The 13,157-nt window shown below is 40.0% G+C and overlaps 1 protein-coding gene across 2 annotated transcripts; it reads right to left on the bottom strand.

Moving 5' to 3' along the window:
- Window positions 1–5,819: 5,819 nt before the first annotated feature.
- lyar (Ly1 antibody reactive homolog (mouse)) lies at window positions 5,820–12,982 on the bottom strand. 2 transcript variants are annotated; one of them, XM_055221618.1, is made up of 8 exons: window positions 12,691–12,982; window positions 9,403–9,517; window positions 8,812–8,919; window positions 8,640–8,723; window positions 7,807–8,173; window positions 6,881–6,943; window positions 6,285–6,370; window positions 5,820–6,067 (listed from the first exon to the last, which is right to left on the bottom strand). In XM_055221618.1, the coding sequence occupies exons 1-8, from the start codon at window positions 12,810–12,812 to the stop codon at window positions 5,930–5,932; spliced, it is 1,083 nt and encodes a 360-aa protein (XP_055077593.1). In that variant the 5' UTR covers window positions 12,813–12,982; the 3' UTR covers window positions 5,820–5,929. The 2 variants fall into 2 exon arrangements, with proteins under 2 accessions (XP_055077593.1, XP_055077594.1); XM_055221619.1 differs by having other exon boundaries at window positions 7,807–8,170.
- Between the last annotated feature and the right edge of the window lie 175 nt (window positions 12,983–13,157).

Genomic DNA, 13,157 nt, shown 5'->3' with positions numbered 1-13,157 from the left:
TTAAGTGATGTCCTTATTTGTGAGGCCCGCGCGCAGACAGTCGCAGCAGTGTGGGCCTTTATCTAGATGTATAACTTTACCCACGCGGAGAATCTGAGCCGCGCCTTTGACCCGAGTCTGGTGGAGGAACTGATATGGCTCCCACGTGCGCAGACCGTGGATGTGGCGCAGACCGTGGATATGGCGCAGATAAAGCAATGCGCTCTTTCACTCTGGGGCTCATTCTCCAGTGTCCCGCGAACTCGGACTGGCTGAAAGATTAGATGTGCTGCGCGCCAGATCAGACGACTAGCATGGTTTAGTTCGGATTATTATTGTACTGATCCTCGTACACCGGCCAACCAGCACCAAGGCGAAGGTTGAAGCCACAATGCATAGCTTTTCTTAGGGAAGTCTTTTTTTCTTTTGTGTTTAAATTATCCTATATTGTACAAAATTGACTCTTGCGAGCTTTAAGCCGTTATAATGCTACCTCCTCAAAAACATAGCTGGAGTTGTGTTTTCATTCACACGTAACCATTTATTATTACTTATTACCATATTACCATTACTTATTTTATAAGTCTCTCTACATCTCCAAAACTCAAAATGCTCTGTTCCACTTTGTAATGTCATGAAGGGGTAGTTTTCAAGTTAACAGCTCTTTTTACCTTTAGTTCATTAGAAATGGACAATTTCAGGGCTAAAATGATCCAAATGATTCTAGTGAAGGTGTATGGAGTTTAAAAACGCATTGCAGCACTTCCTGTATTACTACCATCCACACTTTTAACATTCTGTAGAGCAGGGGTGTCAAACACATTTTTACCAAAGGCCACATTAGCAAAATGGCTGCCCTCAAAGTACCAGATGTGCTACTTTTTTAAATTGTTAATTAACTGTTTCTGTATTTACTACTTATTCAAATTACAAATATTGCATATGCATTTGCCTAGATGTAAAAAAAAATAGATATAGATGTGTAACTGCATATCTCCTGATAAAATGACATTTTAAGACCATCACATTTTTTAATTTACCCTGTCGGGGCCCACATAAAATGATATGGTGGGCCACATTTGGCCCCTGGGCCTTGAGTTTGACACAAAACCACATTTCCCTGTTTCTTTGTGCTATATTAGTGGTCAGGACTTTAAAGACCTGTTGTGCTTGTGTGTGCTCGATAGTTATAATCTATGACACCCATGGATAATTATGCTATAATTTGGACATTTTAAATCACATCATAGATCTAAAACAAAATGTTAAAAGAAACAAGTCGGCTGATTTCCACATTAGAAAACTGCAGTGCCCAAAGGGAACTGTAAACGTCATTACAACAAAGTGCCGCATGCTGTCAGCCCGTCCTATTGACAGCTACACATTGCACTAGCAAGCAGCAGATTTTTTTTCCTCATTTGTACCAAAATGACTACACAATGCTACCGAATCCTCGCTGATTAAGACAATAAATCATATTGTGGAGCATTAAACCAACAGTATGAAACTTTGGGGAGGAGCCACATTGACAGCATAATTCCTTGGAAATAAAAAGTTAAAAATTATACTTCAAAACATTTTCCATGGAGACAGATATGTTTAATACCATACTGTGGCATATTATAGCGAAAGGAACAACATTTCCATTCGAAAGAAAAACGGCGGAGTCAGGTTTGTGGAGGTGCAAGTCCACTCACTGTAAGGAAGCATGTTTATCAGTGCAATAAAAATGAAAAAAAAAATCTATATAGCTATACACACATATATATATATATATATATATATATATATATATATATATATATAAATATATATACACACATATATATATATATATATATATATATAAAATACAGTGCAGTCGTCCAGTCCCATGTGCAGAAAAACACCCCCAAAGCATGATGCTACCACCCCCGTGCTTCACAGTAGGGATGGTGTTCTTTGGATGGTACTCATCATTCTTCTTTCTCCAAACACGGCGAGTGGAATTAAGACCAAAAAGTTCTATTTTGGTTTCATCTGACCACATGACTTTCTCCCATAACTCCTCTGGACCATACAAATGATCACTGGCAATCTTAAGACAGGCCTGGACATGTGCTGGAGAACCTTCCGTGCCATGCATGATTTTAAACCATGACGTCTTAGTGTATTACTAACAGTAACCTTGGAAACTGTGGTCCCAGCTCTTTTCAGGTCATTGACCAGCTCCTCCCATGTAGGTCTGGGTTGATTCCTCACCTTTCTTAGAATCATCGAGATCCCACGAGGTGAGATCTTACATGGAACCCCAGTCCGAGGGAGATTGAGAGTCATGTTTAGCTTCTTCCATTTTCTAATAATTGCTCCAACAGTGTATCTTTTTTCACCAAGCTGCTTGGCAATTGTCCCATAGCCCTTTCCAGCCTTGTGGAGGTCTACAATTTTGTCTCTTGTGCATTTTGACAGTTCTTTGGTCTTGGCCATGTTAGAAGTTGGAGTCTTACTGATTTTATGGGGTGGACAGGTGTCTTTATGCAGCTAACGACCTCAAACAGGTGCTTCTAATGTAGGATAATACGTGGAGTGGCGGTGGACTAACAGGTCTTTGAGGGTCAGAATGTGGTCAAATACTTATTTGCAGCAGTAACATACAAACTATTAAAAAAAAACATACAATGTGATTTCCAGATTATGTCTCTCACAGTGGATATGCACCTAAAATGAAAATTTCAGACCCCTTCATGATTTCTAAGTGGGAGAATTGCAAAATCACAGGGTGTTCAAATACTCATTTGCTCATTACTCTATATATATATATATATATAAAATATATATACATATATATATAAAATATATATACATATATATATAAAATATATATACATATATATATAAAATATATATACATATATATATAAAATATATATATATAAAATATATATATATAAAATATATATATATATAAAATATATATATATATATATATATATATATATATATAAAATATATATATATATATATATATATATATATATATATATAAAAATATATATATATATATATATATATATATAAAAAAAAATATATATATATATATATATATATATATATATATAAAAATATATATATATATATATATATATATATATATATATATATATATATATAAAAATGTATTTATTTTTTGCTAAAAAAAATCATACTGTGTAATGCAAGGCAATAACATCTCCATGGAGACGAGCCCACAGCTCTGGCTCTGTCACAGCCGAGCGGCGGTGGTATGTGCTCCGGTTACAGCCGATGAATGAGTCTGTGTTAAAGAAGCCCGGATTAAGTGAGCTCCAGAAATCTGATGAAATCTGCACACTTCCTCCGCCTCATGCAGGATCAGGACAAGTGTAACTACAGGTGTACCAACAGGGGTAACAGGTGTATGGGACAGGTCTAGTACAGGTCCTTCAAGTCTTATGTTTTTTCTCTACAAACATGTTCTGAAATGTTGCTGTGTGTCATAAGTACAGTAGTACTACAGGTGTAAGGTACAGGTATAACAGGGGTAAGGTGCAGGTGTAACAGATAAAATGGGTGTAAGGTACAGGTGGAACAGCTAAAACGGGTGTACGGTACAGGTGGAACAGATAAAACGGGTGTAAGGTATACAGCCCAATTACAAGAAGTATACAGCCCAACACATGGCCAAGCAAAACAGGAACAGCTGTTTACCTGCAGTTAAAAGAGCATTATGTAACTTTCCCAGTGAAGGGTCTGCCACCTGCTTGTCTCCATGGAGATGTTAAGGCTTTGTCTGGAATGTTCAATCATAATAAATGTAACACAGACAAGTTGAACGCCATACTGTGCAACATTACAGGCAAAGCAATAACACATCTCCATGGAGACGTGCAGGTGGCAGATCCTCCACTAGAAAAGTTACATAGAGCATCTTTAAAATTAAGGTGTAAATAAAACACTGTTCTATCTCACACTGGTTAAATCTGGTTACCTGTTCATAGCCACCCGCTTTGACGCATGGGTCTGGAGCCATATCCTGTCTCCCCAATTCCTAAGGATATGATCAACAGGTGTATAAACCAATCAGTTCGTGTTAAAACAAACACGGCTTACAAAAAAAGGAAAACAAAAACAGGAGTGAGAAACAGCAAATTTGTACAGAATCAACGATGGATGCGCAAAACTGACTTATTTCCTGGTAAAAAAAAAAAAGAATAAAAAGTGATGTATTTGGTTGTGAGTAATACAGAGTTTTAGAGCGATGTCTTCTGGGATTGAGTGCCACGTCACACACAAATGAGTGGCTGTGGTTGGATGGAGGTTTGTCACACTGTGCTTCCATTACTACGACGGAGTATAAGGGTCATTTAAATAAATAAAAAAATGCAGGCACTACGAGAAAAAAAGTCGTAATATTACGAGAAAAAAAGTCGTAATATTACGTGCATAAAGTCGTATTTTTATGAGAGTATAGGCTACTGTGCGTGAATGAAAGACCAATGCATTAGGCGTTATGGAGAATTTGGAGCATTTTGTTCAGATCAACTTTCAACTGGGGTTTATGAGTATAAGTACTTTGATGGGACACTGCAAGCATTTGAGTTTGTTTAGTCGGAGGAACCATACAGATTTGGAAGAAATTGCTATATCTGAACAAAATGCTCCAAATTCTTCATAACGCACTCGTCACTCATTCAGGCACAGCAGCCTATATTCTCATAATATTATGACTTTATTCTTGTAATATGACTTTTTTTCTCATAATATTACGACTATACTGGCTTCGACTTTATTCTCGTAAAATTACGACTTTAATGTCGAAATGCTACGACTTTATTCTCGTGGCGCCCGCATATTTTTTTTATTTTATTTAAGTAACCCTTATACTCCGTCGTACATTACAGACCCTTCTGAATTAGGAAGTCAGCATGCGTTTCAGCTCCATTGACTCAGGCTCCAATTCACTCTCTGATTAATAAAGTGTAATCTCTCTGTGGCTTTTGCTGTCAGGCTCATCAATATGGTATTAAAATGTTCATATTAAAATGTTAATATTAACTGTTTTATGTGTCCATAAAACAGTAATAACAGATCAATCAGGCTCCTTCTTTCCCAGATGTTGCTCCTGCTAGCGTTAGCAACAAGATTGCGTGACAGCGTTGCTAAACCGGCAGTCGGGGTGGGAAGGGCTGCTATGATACTCGCAGTCAGACTTCGCCCCTATAACTGCTAGCCTCGATGAGCTTCATTTGAGTGAAGGCAAACGCTGTGGGAGACATCACACTCCCTGAGTCCACTTCTTTCTGTGTGGATCCCATAGACTACATAATGTAGAACAGACTGGCTGCTCAGGAGGACCAAGCTGGACCCTTCTCCAGATCTGAACCAGGATCCTGGTCAGAAATGAGATCACAATCCCATTTTTAGCATCATATCACCAAGTCCTGCCCTTCTCCCCCCTCAAATACCTTTTCTACATTTTAAAGTGGAAAATGTAGAAAATTGACTTTTCAGAGCTTGTATCCATGTTACAGTTGTTTCCTTCTCATTGATGCTCTGAAGTTTAGAGTAATTCATGTATATGTAATAGAGTAATTCATGTATCTTTAATCATGATGCCATTTTGCTGATCAACCTGTTTTCCCCTCCACCGGTACATGCCTACTGTGATGTGTGCACTAGTTTTATTTTCTTTATCAGTGATATTCATAGAATTCCGAAGCGTTGCATAATCATTTTTTGTGTACAAATGGAAAAAAAAAATTGTGTGACAGGGGCTGACAGCATGCCATGCTTTATTGTGATGACGTTTATAGTGATGTCAGCTCGCACTGGGCACTGCAGTTTTCTAATGCAGAAGCAGACTGGTTTCTTTTATTAAGTTGTTTTAAATTAATATTGTGATACAATAATATTTTTTGTAAAAAACAGATGACAGGGACTGAACAACAGAAAATTATTTTATAAGTCTGACTCTGTCTTTCAAAACTGTAAACTTTGGATTGTTGTGGATTTTTTGGTAGAAAAGTGCCAGAACCTCCTCCTTAGATTTATGACCAGAGTCTCCTGTGAACGAGTAGTACGCAGCCATTACCTGCAACACACAGACGAGAAGGCTACAGGTTTATCTTTTATAAATCTACACGTGTCTCTCTGTGTTTCTGTCTCTCTCTCTGTGCCGCAGTCTCTCTCTGTGTGTGTCTCTCTCTCTCTCTCTCTGTGTGTCTCTCTCTCTCTCTCTGTGTCTCTCTCTCTCTCTCTGTGTGTGTGTCTCTCTCTATAAATCCCAATATTGCTGTTAAAAGTTGTACCCTCTTCCGTAGTTTCTTCATGGGTAATTCTTGGCCCTCTGATTGTCTCAGAAGTGCTTTGATATTGCCTTTCCAGTTGAACTTTCCTGGATTCAACAAAAACAACAGAACATAAAGCACAGGTTACTGATGAAACACAACAGCTCCCCCAAGAGGATTACTACACTATCACACTCAGGGCACTTGAGAAGTTAGATTGACTGTTTTTACTATTTTTAGGGCTGCAAGATTAATAGCAGTATGAATGGACACAATTAGCATACCATAATTTCCACCACCATCAACTAAATGTACTGTGTTATAAAAACTGCTAACTCTGCAGTCTACATCTGTACAAACATGTTCTGAAATGTCATTGCGTGTCACATGCCCTTCCTGTGTGTCAGATGCCCTTCCGGTGTTTCCATAGGGTCTTAATCTGCATAAAAAACTGCTAATGCTGTAGTTTAGATTTGTACAAACATACTAAAATGTGATTCTTGTATTAGTTCTTCAGTTCAGCCTTTCAGTCAATTCTTCTTCAATCATGTTAGCCAGAAAAATTGTAATTAAATATATTCACAAATCATGTGGCCCTATTATTTTATTATCTTTACCTGTATTTGCTGCCTGTTCTTCAGCCTCCTCTGGTGCTTGGTTGTCTTCACTTGAATCTTTGGCTAAAAAAGAATCACAACAATACAGAGTTAAACAGAAGAAATAATCAAGTTCATTCACTTCATAATCAATCAATCTTTAGTTATAGAGCCCTTTACAACACTCAAAATGACCAAATAGTAAACAATAAAACCGACAGTATGCAAAACATTAAATAGTTAAATAAAACATTCACATTTTTAAATATAGCACTTTTTCACCTTCAAGGCACTCACCCATTCACACACACAGTGTACACAAAAAAACTACCAACATGTGGATCAGTGGATCTGATCACCCAACCAATGATGTTTATGTTGAGGGCGGTATTTCGGTTCAATGGACAAACACTCAACCAACTGAGCTACTGTTGCCCCTGGCTTTCAACACTGCAGTACGGGTTGTTAAAGCCAGTTCAAATAGTTGAGTTTTAAACCTGGATTTAAACAGGCCAAAGTGATATCAGGCAGCAGTTTGTTCCAGAGTCTGGGGCTGGCAACAGAGAATGCCCAATCACCCCTGTGTTTGAGTGTGGCTCTGGGGACTCAAGTAGAAGTTGGCTGGTTGACCTTAAGCCCCTGTTTGAAACTCAATCATGGCCTCAAGGAGTTCTGCCAAATAAGGAGGAGCGAGGCCATAAAGAGCTTTAAGAACAGTAACATTTTAAAATCAATTCTAAAATAATTGATACTCTGACAATACACTGCTTTATAATTAGATGCAGACAGTACATAGCTGACTTATTTTGACCTCAAGAGCTGCTTATACAATATATTTGTACTGGGGTGTTTACTCAAGCACATGGAATACAATCACCTCACCAAGCCCAAGTCACACATTGCATTCACAAAGTCTCAACAACAGTAGGAGTAAAGAGAAGTCTTACTCTTGGTCTTCTTGTTCTCAGTGCTGTTCTGTTCATCATGTATGTGCTTCCTCTTCCTCTCCTTCTTTGGCGCTGTGTCCAAGTCCAAGTCCTGGTTTAAGTCCTGGTTTAAGTCCTGGTTTAAGTCCTGGTTTAAGTCCTGGTTTAAGTCCTGGTTTAAGTCCTGGTTTAAGTCCTGATTTAAGTCCTGATTTAAGTCCTGATTTAAGTCCTGGTTTAAGTCCTGATTTAAGTCCTGGTTTAAGTCCGGTGCTCCATTCTTTTGTCTTCTTGCCTCTTTACGTTTGTGTTTGTTCAGTTTTTTCTTCTCTGAGATTTTGTTGTTTGCTTCCATCTCTGTGAGCTTTTGTGGAGCTGTGCTCACCTGCTACAAGAAGTATGCAGATGAGAGGAGCAGAGGAGCAGGGGAGTGGGTCAGAGGGTCAGAGGAAAGGTTCCGCAGAGCATGAGAGAGGGTCTCCTGACCAGAGGAAAGGGCAAGGGGTGCAGAAGAGAGGGTCAGATGATGCAGAGAAGAGGGTCAGAGAAGCAGAGGAGAGGGTCAGAAGGGCAGAGGAGAGGTCCAGGGGGCAGAGGAGAGGGTCAGGGGAGCAGAGGAGAGGGTCAGGGGAGCAGAGGAGAGGGTCAGGGGAGCAGAGGAAATGGTCACGGGTGCAGATGAGAGGGTCAGATGGTGCGGGGGAGAGGGTCAGACTAAGCAGAGGATGCAGAGGAAAGGGTCAGCGGGTCAAAGAAGGGCAGAGTAGAGGGCCAGAGGAGCAGAGGATGCAGAGGAAAGGTCAGAAGAGCAGTGGATGCAGAGGAGAGGATCAGGTGGTGCAGAGGATTCTTACAGGTTCAGATTCTGCTGAGAGGATGTTCCAAACTTCTTCCTGTAAACTGCAGTTGGAGATCTTCAAACTGTTCTTCATCCAGTTCTGAAAGAAAAAGTAAAATATGTAATACCATTGAATGGTTTGCTCTGATACATGGCTGACATTACACAAACAGGATTAAAGCAGTAACCTGGAACTTTGCCTTCTTTCGAGGAACGTTGTCATATGTTGCCACCTGTTGGAGAACGTTCTTCAAACTCATACTGACTCCAGGTTTATTCAGAGCAACTTGAACTTTCTAAAAAATAAAAAGTTATGGGTATTAAGGAAAGTCTTGTATAATGCTAGTACTATAGTAGACCTCAAGAGTTACAACTGCATCAGCGTGAGCTTACATGACCTGGATTATTTAATATAATCCTTATGTGGCATCCTTATGGGTTGTCAAAAGTATCAAAAATCAGATACTAATCAATACTAAAACTAGTATCGAAACTAGATACTCATTTGACCAGGCATCGATACTAAAAGTCCCATTCACAGGACAGAAATTAACCTTTCCTAAATAGCTTCAGAATGATCTTGAGCTGTATCAAAACAAGTATGAGACCACTAATACACACCTATGGTGTATGGAACCTACCTAGCCACATGGTAATATAAAAGAAAGTACACAATTTGATGTTGAAAATCACATTATCTAGTATCAAAATCCAGTTTGAAATTTTAGTATCGTGACAGTACAGTATAGTCCAAATAACATAATTTATATATACATTACCTGGAGCCATTGCTGCTGTTTGACGTCTCCTTTATTGGCTTTGGCCTCGTATCCTTTCCCACCATATTTCTGATCCTCACTGATGCACCTCACATGGTTCTTGTAGTCATCCCCCCTGAATTACAAGTAAGCATACACACAAACATGAATATTGGGTTTCGATGCTGAACAGAACCTGGGTTGTGAGTGCCTTAACCTGCAAATAAAGGACATATACAAGTTGTCTCATTCTCAGTATACAAGACTGTCTGTCTGGATAATCGTCATGAGAACCACAACGCCAAATTATAACAACAGAGACCGGGAAGTATTCAAAGAGCAGGACACCGTCAATCGTGCTGCACTGGACAGTTTCACCTCCACTGTCTTGGATTACATATGGTTCTGTATGGACAACATAACAAGCTGGAAACAATTCCGCGTGTTTCCCAATACTCCACCCTGGATGACACACGGAGTTCAACAACTTATCCGAGCTAGGAATATTGCTTTCAAATCCGGGGATCAGGAGGCATATAGTGCTGCCAGGACTAATTTGAGGAGTGGCATCCTCAAATTGCCAAACGACATCACAGGAGGCGTATTGAGGCCAGGTTTGAGAACACCACAAACCCAAGGCAGGTTTGGGAGGGCATCAGGGCTATTACGGACTACAAGAGGAAACCACCACCACCCTCAGCTGACAGTCCTACTCTGGCTGAGGACTTAAACCTCTTTTATGCCCGTTTTGACAGGAATAACACCGACCCTGTCCTGTCCCCTCTCCCCTCGACTGACCCTGCTCCAGTCCTGAGCACTCATGAGGTGAGACGTGTGTTCCGCAGCATCAACACCAGGAAGGCGGCTGGGCCAGATGGGGTACGGGGCCGGGTGCTAAAAGACTGTGCTGCAGAGCTGGCGGACGTCTTCACCTCTATATACAACACCTCACTGTCCTGTTCACTGGTTCCAGCTTGTTTCAAAGCAGCAACCATTGTTCCCATCCCAAAACAGTCAAACGTCACATGTCTGAACGATTACAGACCTGTGGCACTCACTTCCATTCCCGCCAAATGCCTGGAGATACTGGTCATAAAACACATCAAAGCCGCTTTGCCACCATTCCTGGATCCATACAGAGAGAACCGGTCAACTGAGGACACCATAGCCATGGTGCTGCACACACTACTGGAGCACCTGGAGCACAAGAACACCTATGCTCAGCTCCTCTTTGTAGACTACAGTTCGGCTTTTAACACCATCCGGCATTACAAACTTCGGTCCAAATTCCACCAACTGGGACGCAATCCTCTCTGTGCAACTGGACTGTGGACTTTCTCGCCAACCGTACACAGAGTGTTAGAGTGGGCAAGAACACCTCCCCCACCCTTGTTGTCAACACCGGGGCCCCTCAAGGGTGTGTTCTGAGCCCTCTGCTATACACTCTCTTCACCCATGACTGTCTTTCCTCCTCTGCGTCCAACCTCATCGTTAAGTTCGCTGATGACACCACAGTGCTCAGCCTTATAGCCAACAATGATGAGGTTAACTACAGGAGGGAGGTGCAACACCTAGAGTCATGGTGCCACCACAATAACTTGCTTTTAAACACTAAAAAGACCAAGGAGATTGTTGTGGATTTCCGCAGAAAAAGTCACAACAACCACCTACCTCTCCTCATTGGCACCGAAGCGGTGGAGAGGGTGAGCAGTTTTAAATTCCTGGGGGTAACCGTGACTGAGGACCTGTCCTGGGGTGATCACATCACCTCAGCCGTACAGAAGGCCCAACAGCGCCTTTACTACCTGAGGAAATTGAGGAGTGCCCACATTTCCAGACCTCTGATGTTGAACTTTTATAACTGTGCCATCAGTAGCGTTCTGACATATGGACTTTTAGTGTGGTTCTCCAGCTGCACTAAGGCTGACCAGCAGGCACTCAAGCAGGTGGTTAAAGCAACCGGTAGAATCATCAGAATGACTCTGCCAGAAATCAGCACCATCTACTCCACTCGCTGTCTGAGAAGAGTGCACAACATCCTGCGGGACCAACATAACCCTGCAAACCATCTTTTTCACCTGCTGCCTTCAGGGAGAAGGTACAGGTCCATACGGGCCAGAACATCCAGACTGGCCAACAGTCTGTGTCCACAGGCTGTGAGGCTCCTGAACTCTGTCCCTCTCCCCTCTCGACCCCCTCTCACGGACAAAAACCACATCCAACTCTTAATAACATTGAACTGGTTGCATTGTTGCATTTTGTCATCATTCTCAGGTCCCTGTATGTCCCTGTTTTGTGCACCTTACTTGACACCATCATGCTGCTACAAGAACTGTCTCATGTTGTACTGAAGCCACACTGGGTTAATGTTTACACTTGGGTTTAAGGGGTATTTATTATTTATGGGTTTGCACTTTATGGGATGCTCCAAACGCAATTTCGTTGTTCTTCTGTGACAATGACTACAAATAAATTGAATTGAATTGAACACAACTTATCATCATGTCCATTGTTTTTATAATTAAGAATAAATCAACATTACAATTAGGGATGGGACAATAAACAATAATATTGTTTATTGTGATTAAAAGGGTCAACAACAATCGTTCATGGAACATTTTATATAATTGTGATAATCACTAACAAAAAAAATCACCCAAATGTGCATAACAAACCTTCTTCGTGATGTTTTCTTCTAGATCATTGTTGTTGTTCACTAAATATGGAACCTAGTCAAAATATTCAAATTATAATTATTCATATCCAGACACTAGTGCAAAAAAATAAAAAATAGAATTAAAATAAAAAAAACGAAGCTCAAATTAAAGAAAAAGCATCACATGAATAAATCTACTTATGTAAAAAATATTAAATAACTCATTTAAAAATGTACTTAACGAGTAAAAAGTAAAAGTATTTCTCACAGATTTTGAGATCTAATGAAGCTTCAAATGTAGTGTTACTTAGTGCTGAATTTTGTTCAACAGAAAAAAACTGACTCGATCTTTTTTTTTTTTATATATATATAGATGTCCTTAATTGTACATTTGTGTTTGCTCAGACTACGAACGTGTTAAAAATGAACCCTCACCCTCAATAATAAAAAATAATAAATTACTTTTCAGTCCCAGACCTGTTCAAAGCTGTAGTGGAGTAAAAAGTACAGCTACTCTTTGAAGCAAACCGACTTTATAATACACTAAAATAAAGTACAGACACCTAAAATGTTTACTCAAGTACAGTACTTTACTAGTTTAACTTCCTTACATTCCAGCATTGACTACAATAAACGACTTTCAAATGCTTTACCAGAAATCTTTGCCACAGTCAATGCAGGAGAGGGTCTGGCATCCTCGGCACATGTTCACGTGTTTGTCCACTTGTGCTTTCTTAAAGGACTCTCCACAGGCGTTACAAGTGAAGAAAACCATGCCGAAAACAGCAAAAAATACACCAAACACACCAAAAATACGAGAAATAAACTTTACAACTAAACGCGGACAGACTTTAGTGATCACCAAAGCACACGACTGAAATAATCCGAAAATAAGCACTCCAGAGCGGTTTACTTTAGAACTAAAAGCCTGGGAGACTCACGGAAGCGAACTTTTCAAAACACACGTGACCACAGCAGCGCTACCGGTCCGACGCAACAAAAAATCCGTGCGAAAACCAAGAGCGAAAACACTATCCTACCCAGTGTTGCAATGACAGTTTAAGCTTTTTAGAAAACTTAAATATATTTACAAATCATTGATATAATTTCATCTGTAAGT

Source organism: Periophthalmus magnuspinnatus, chromosome 5, assembly GCF_009829125.3.
Source record: "Periophthalmus magnuspinnatus isolate fPerMag1 chromosome 5, fPerMag1.2.pri, whole genome shotgun sequence".
NCBI classification, from domain to species: domain Eukaryota; kingdom Metazoa; phylum Chordata; class Actinopteri; order Gobiiformes; family Gobiidae; genus Periophthalmus; species Periophthalmus magnuspinnatus.
The sequence above is the reverse complement of the archived record's forward strand: the minus strand, read 5'-3'. Positions and strand labels throughout refer to the sequence as shown.

Excerpts from the sequence above, each read along its gene's own strand:
- lyar (XM_055221618.1), bottom strand. The coding sequence starts at position 12,812 with ATGGTTTTCTTCACTTGTAACGCCTGTGGAGAGTCCTTTAAGAAAGCA. Across the intron at positions 8,724-8,811 it reads GAAAGAAGGCAAAGTTCCAG|AACTGGATGAAGAACAGTTT; the intron begins GTTACTGCTTTA and ends TTTTTCTTTCAG. Across the intron at positions 6,944-7,806 it reads TGAGAACAAGAAGACCAAGA|CCAAAGATTCAAGTGAAGAC; the intron begins GTAAGACTTCTC and ends ATTCTTTTTTAG.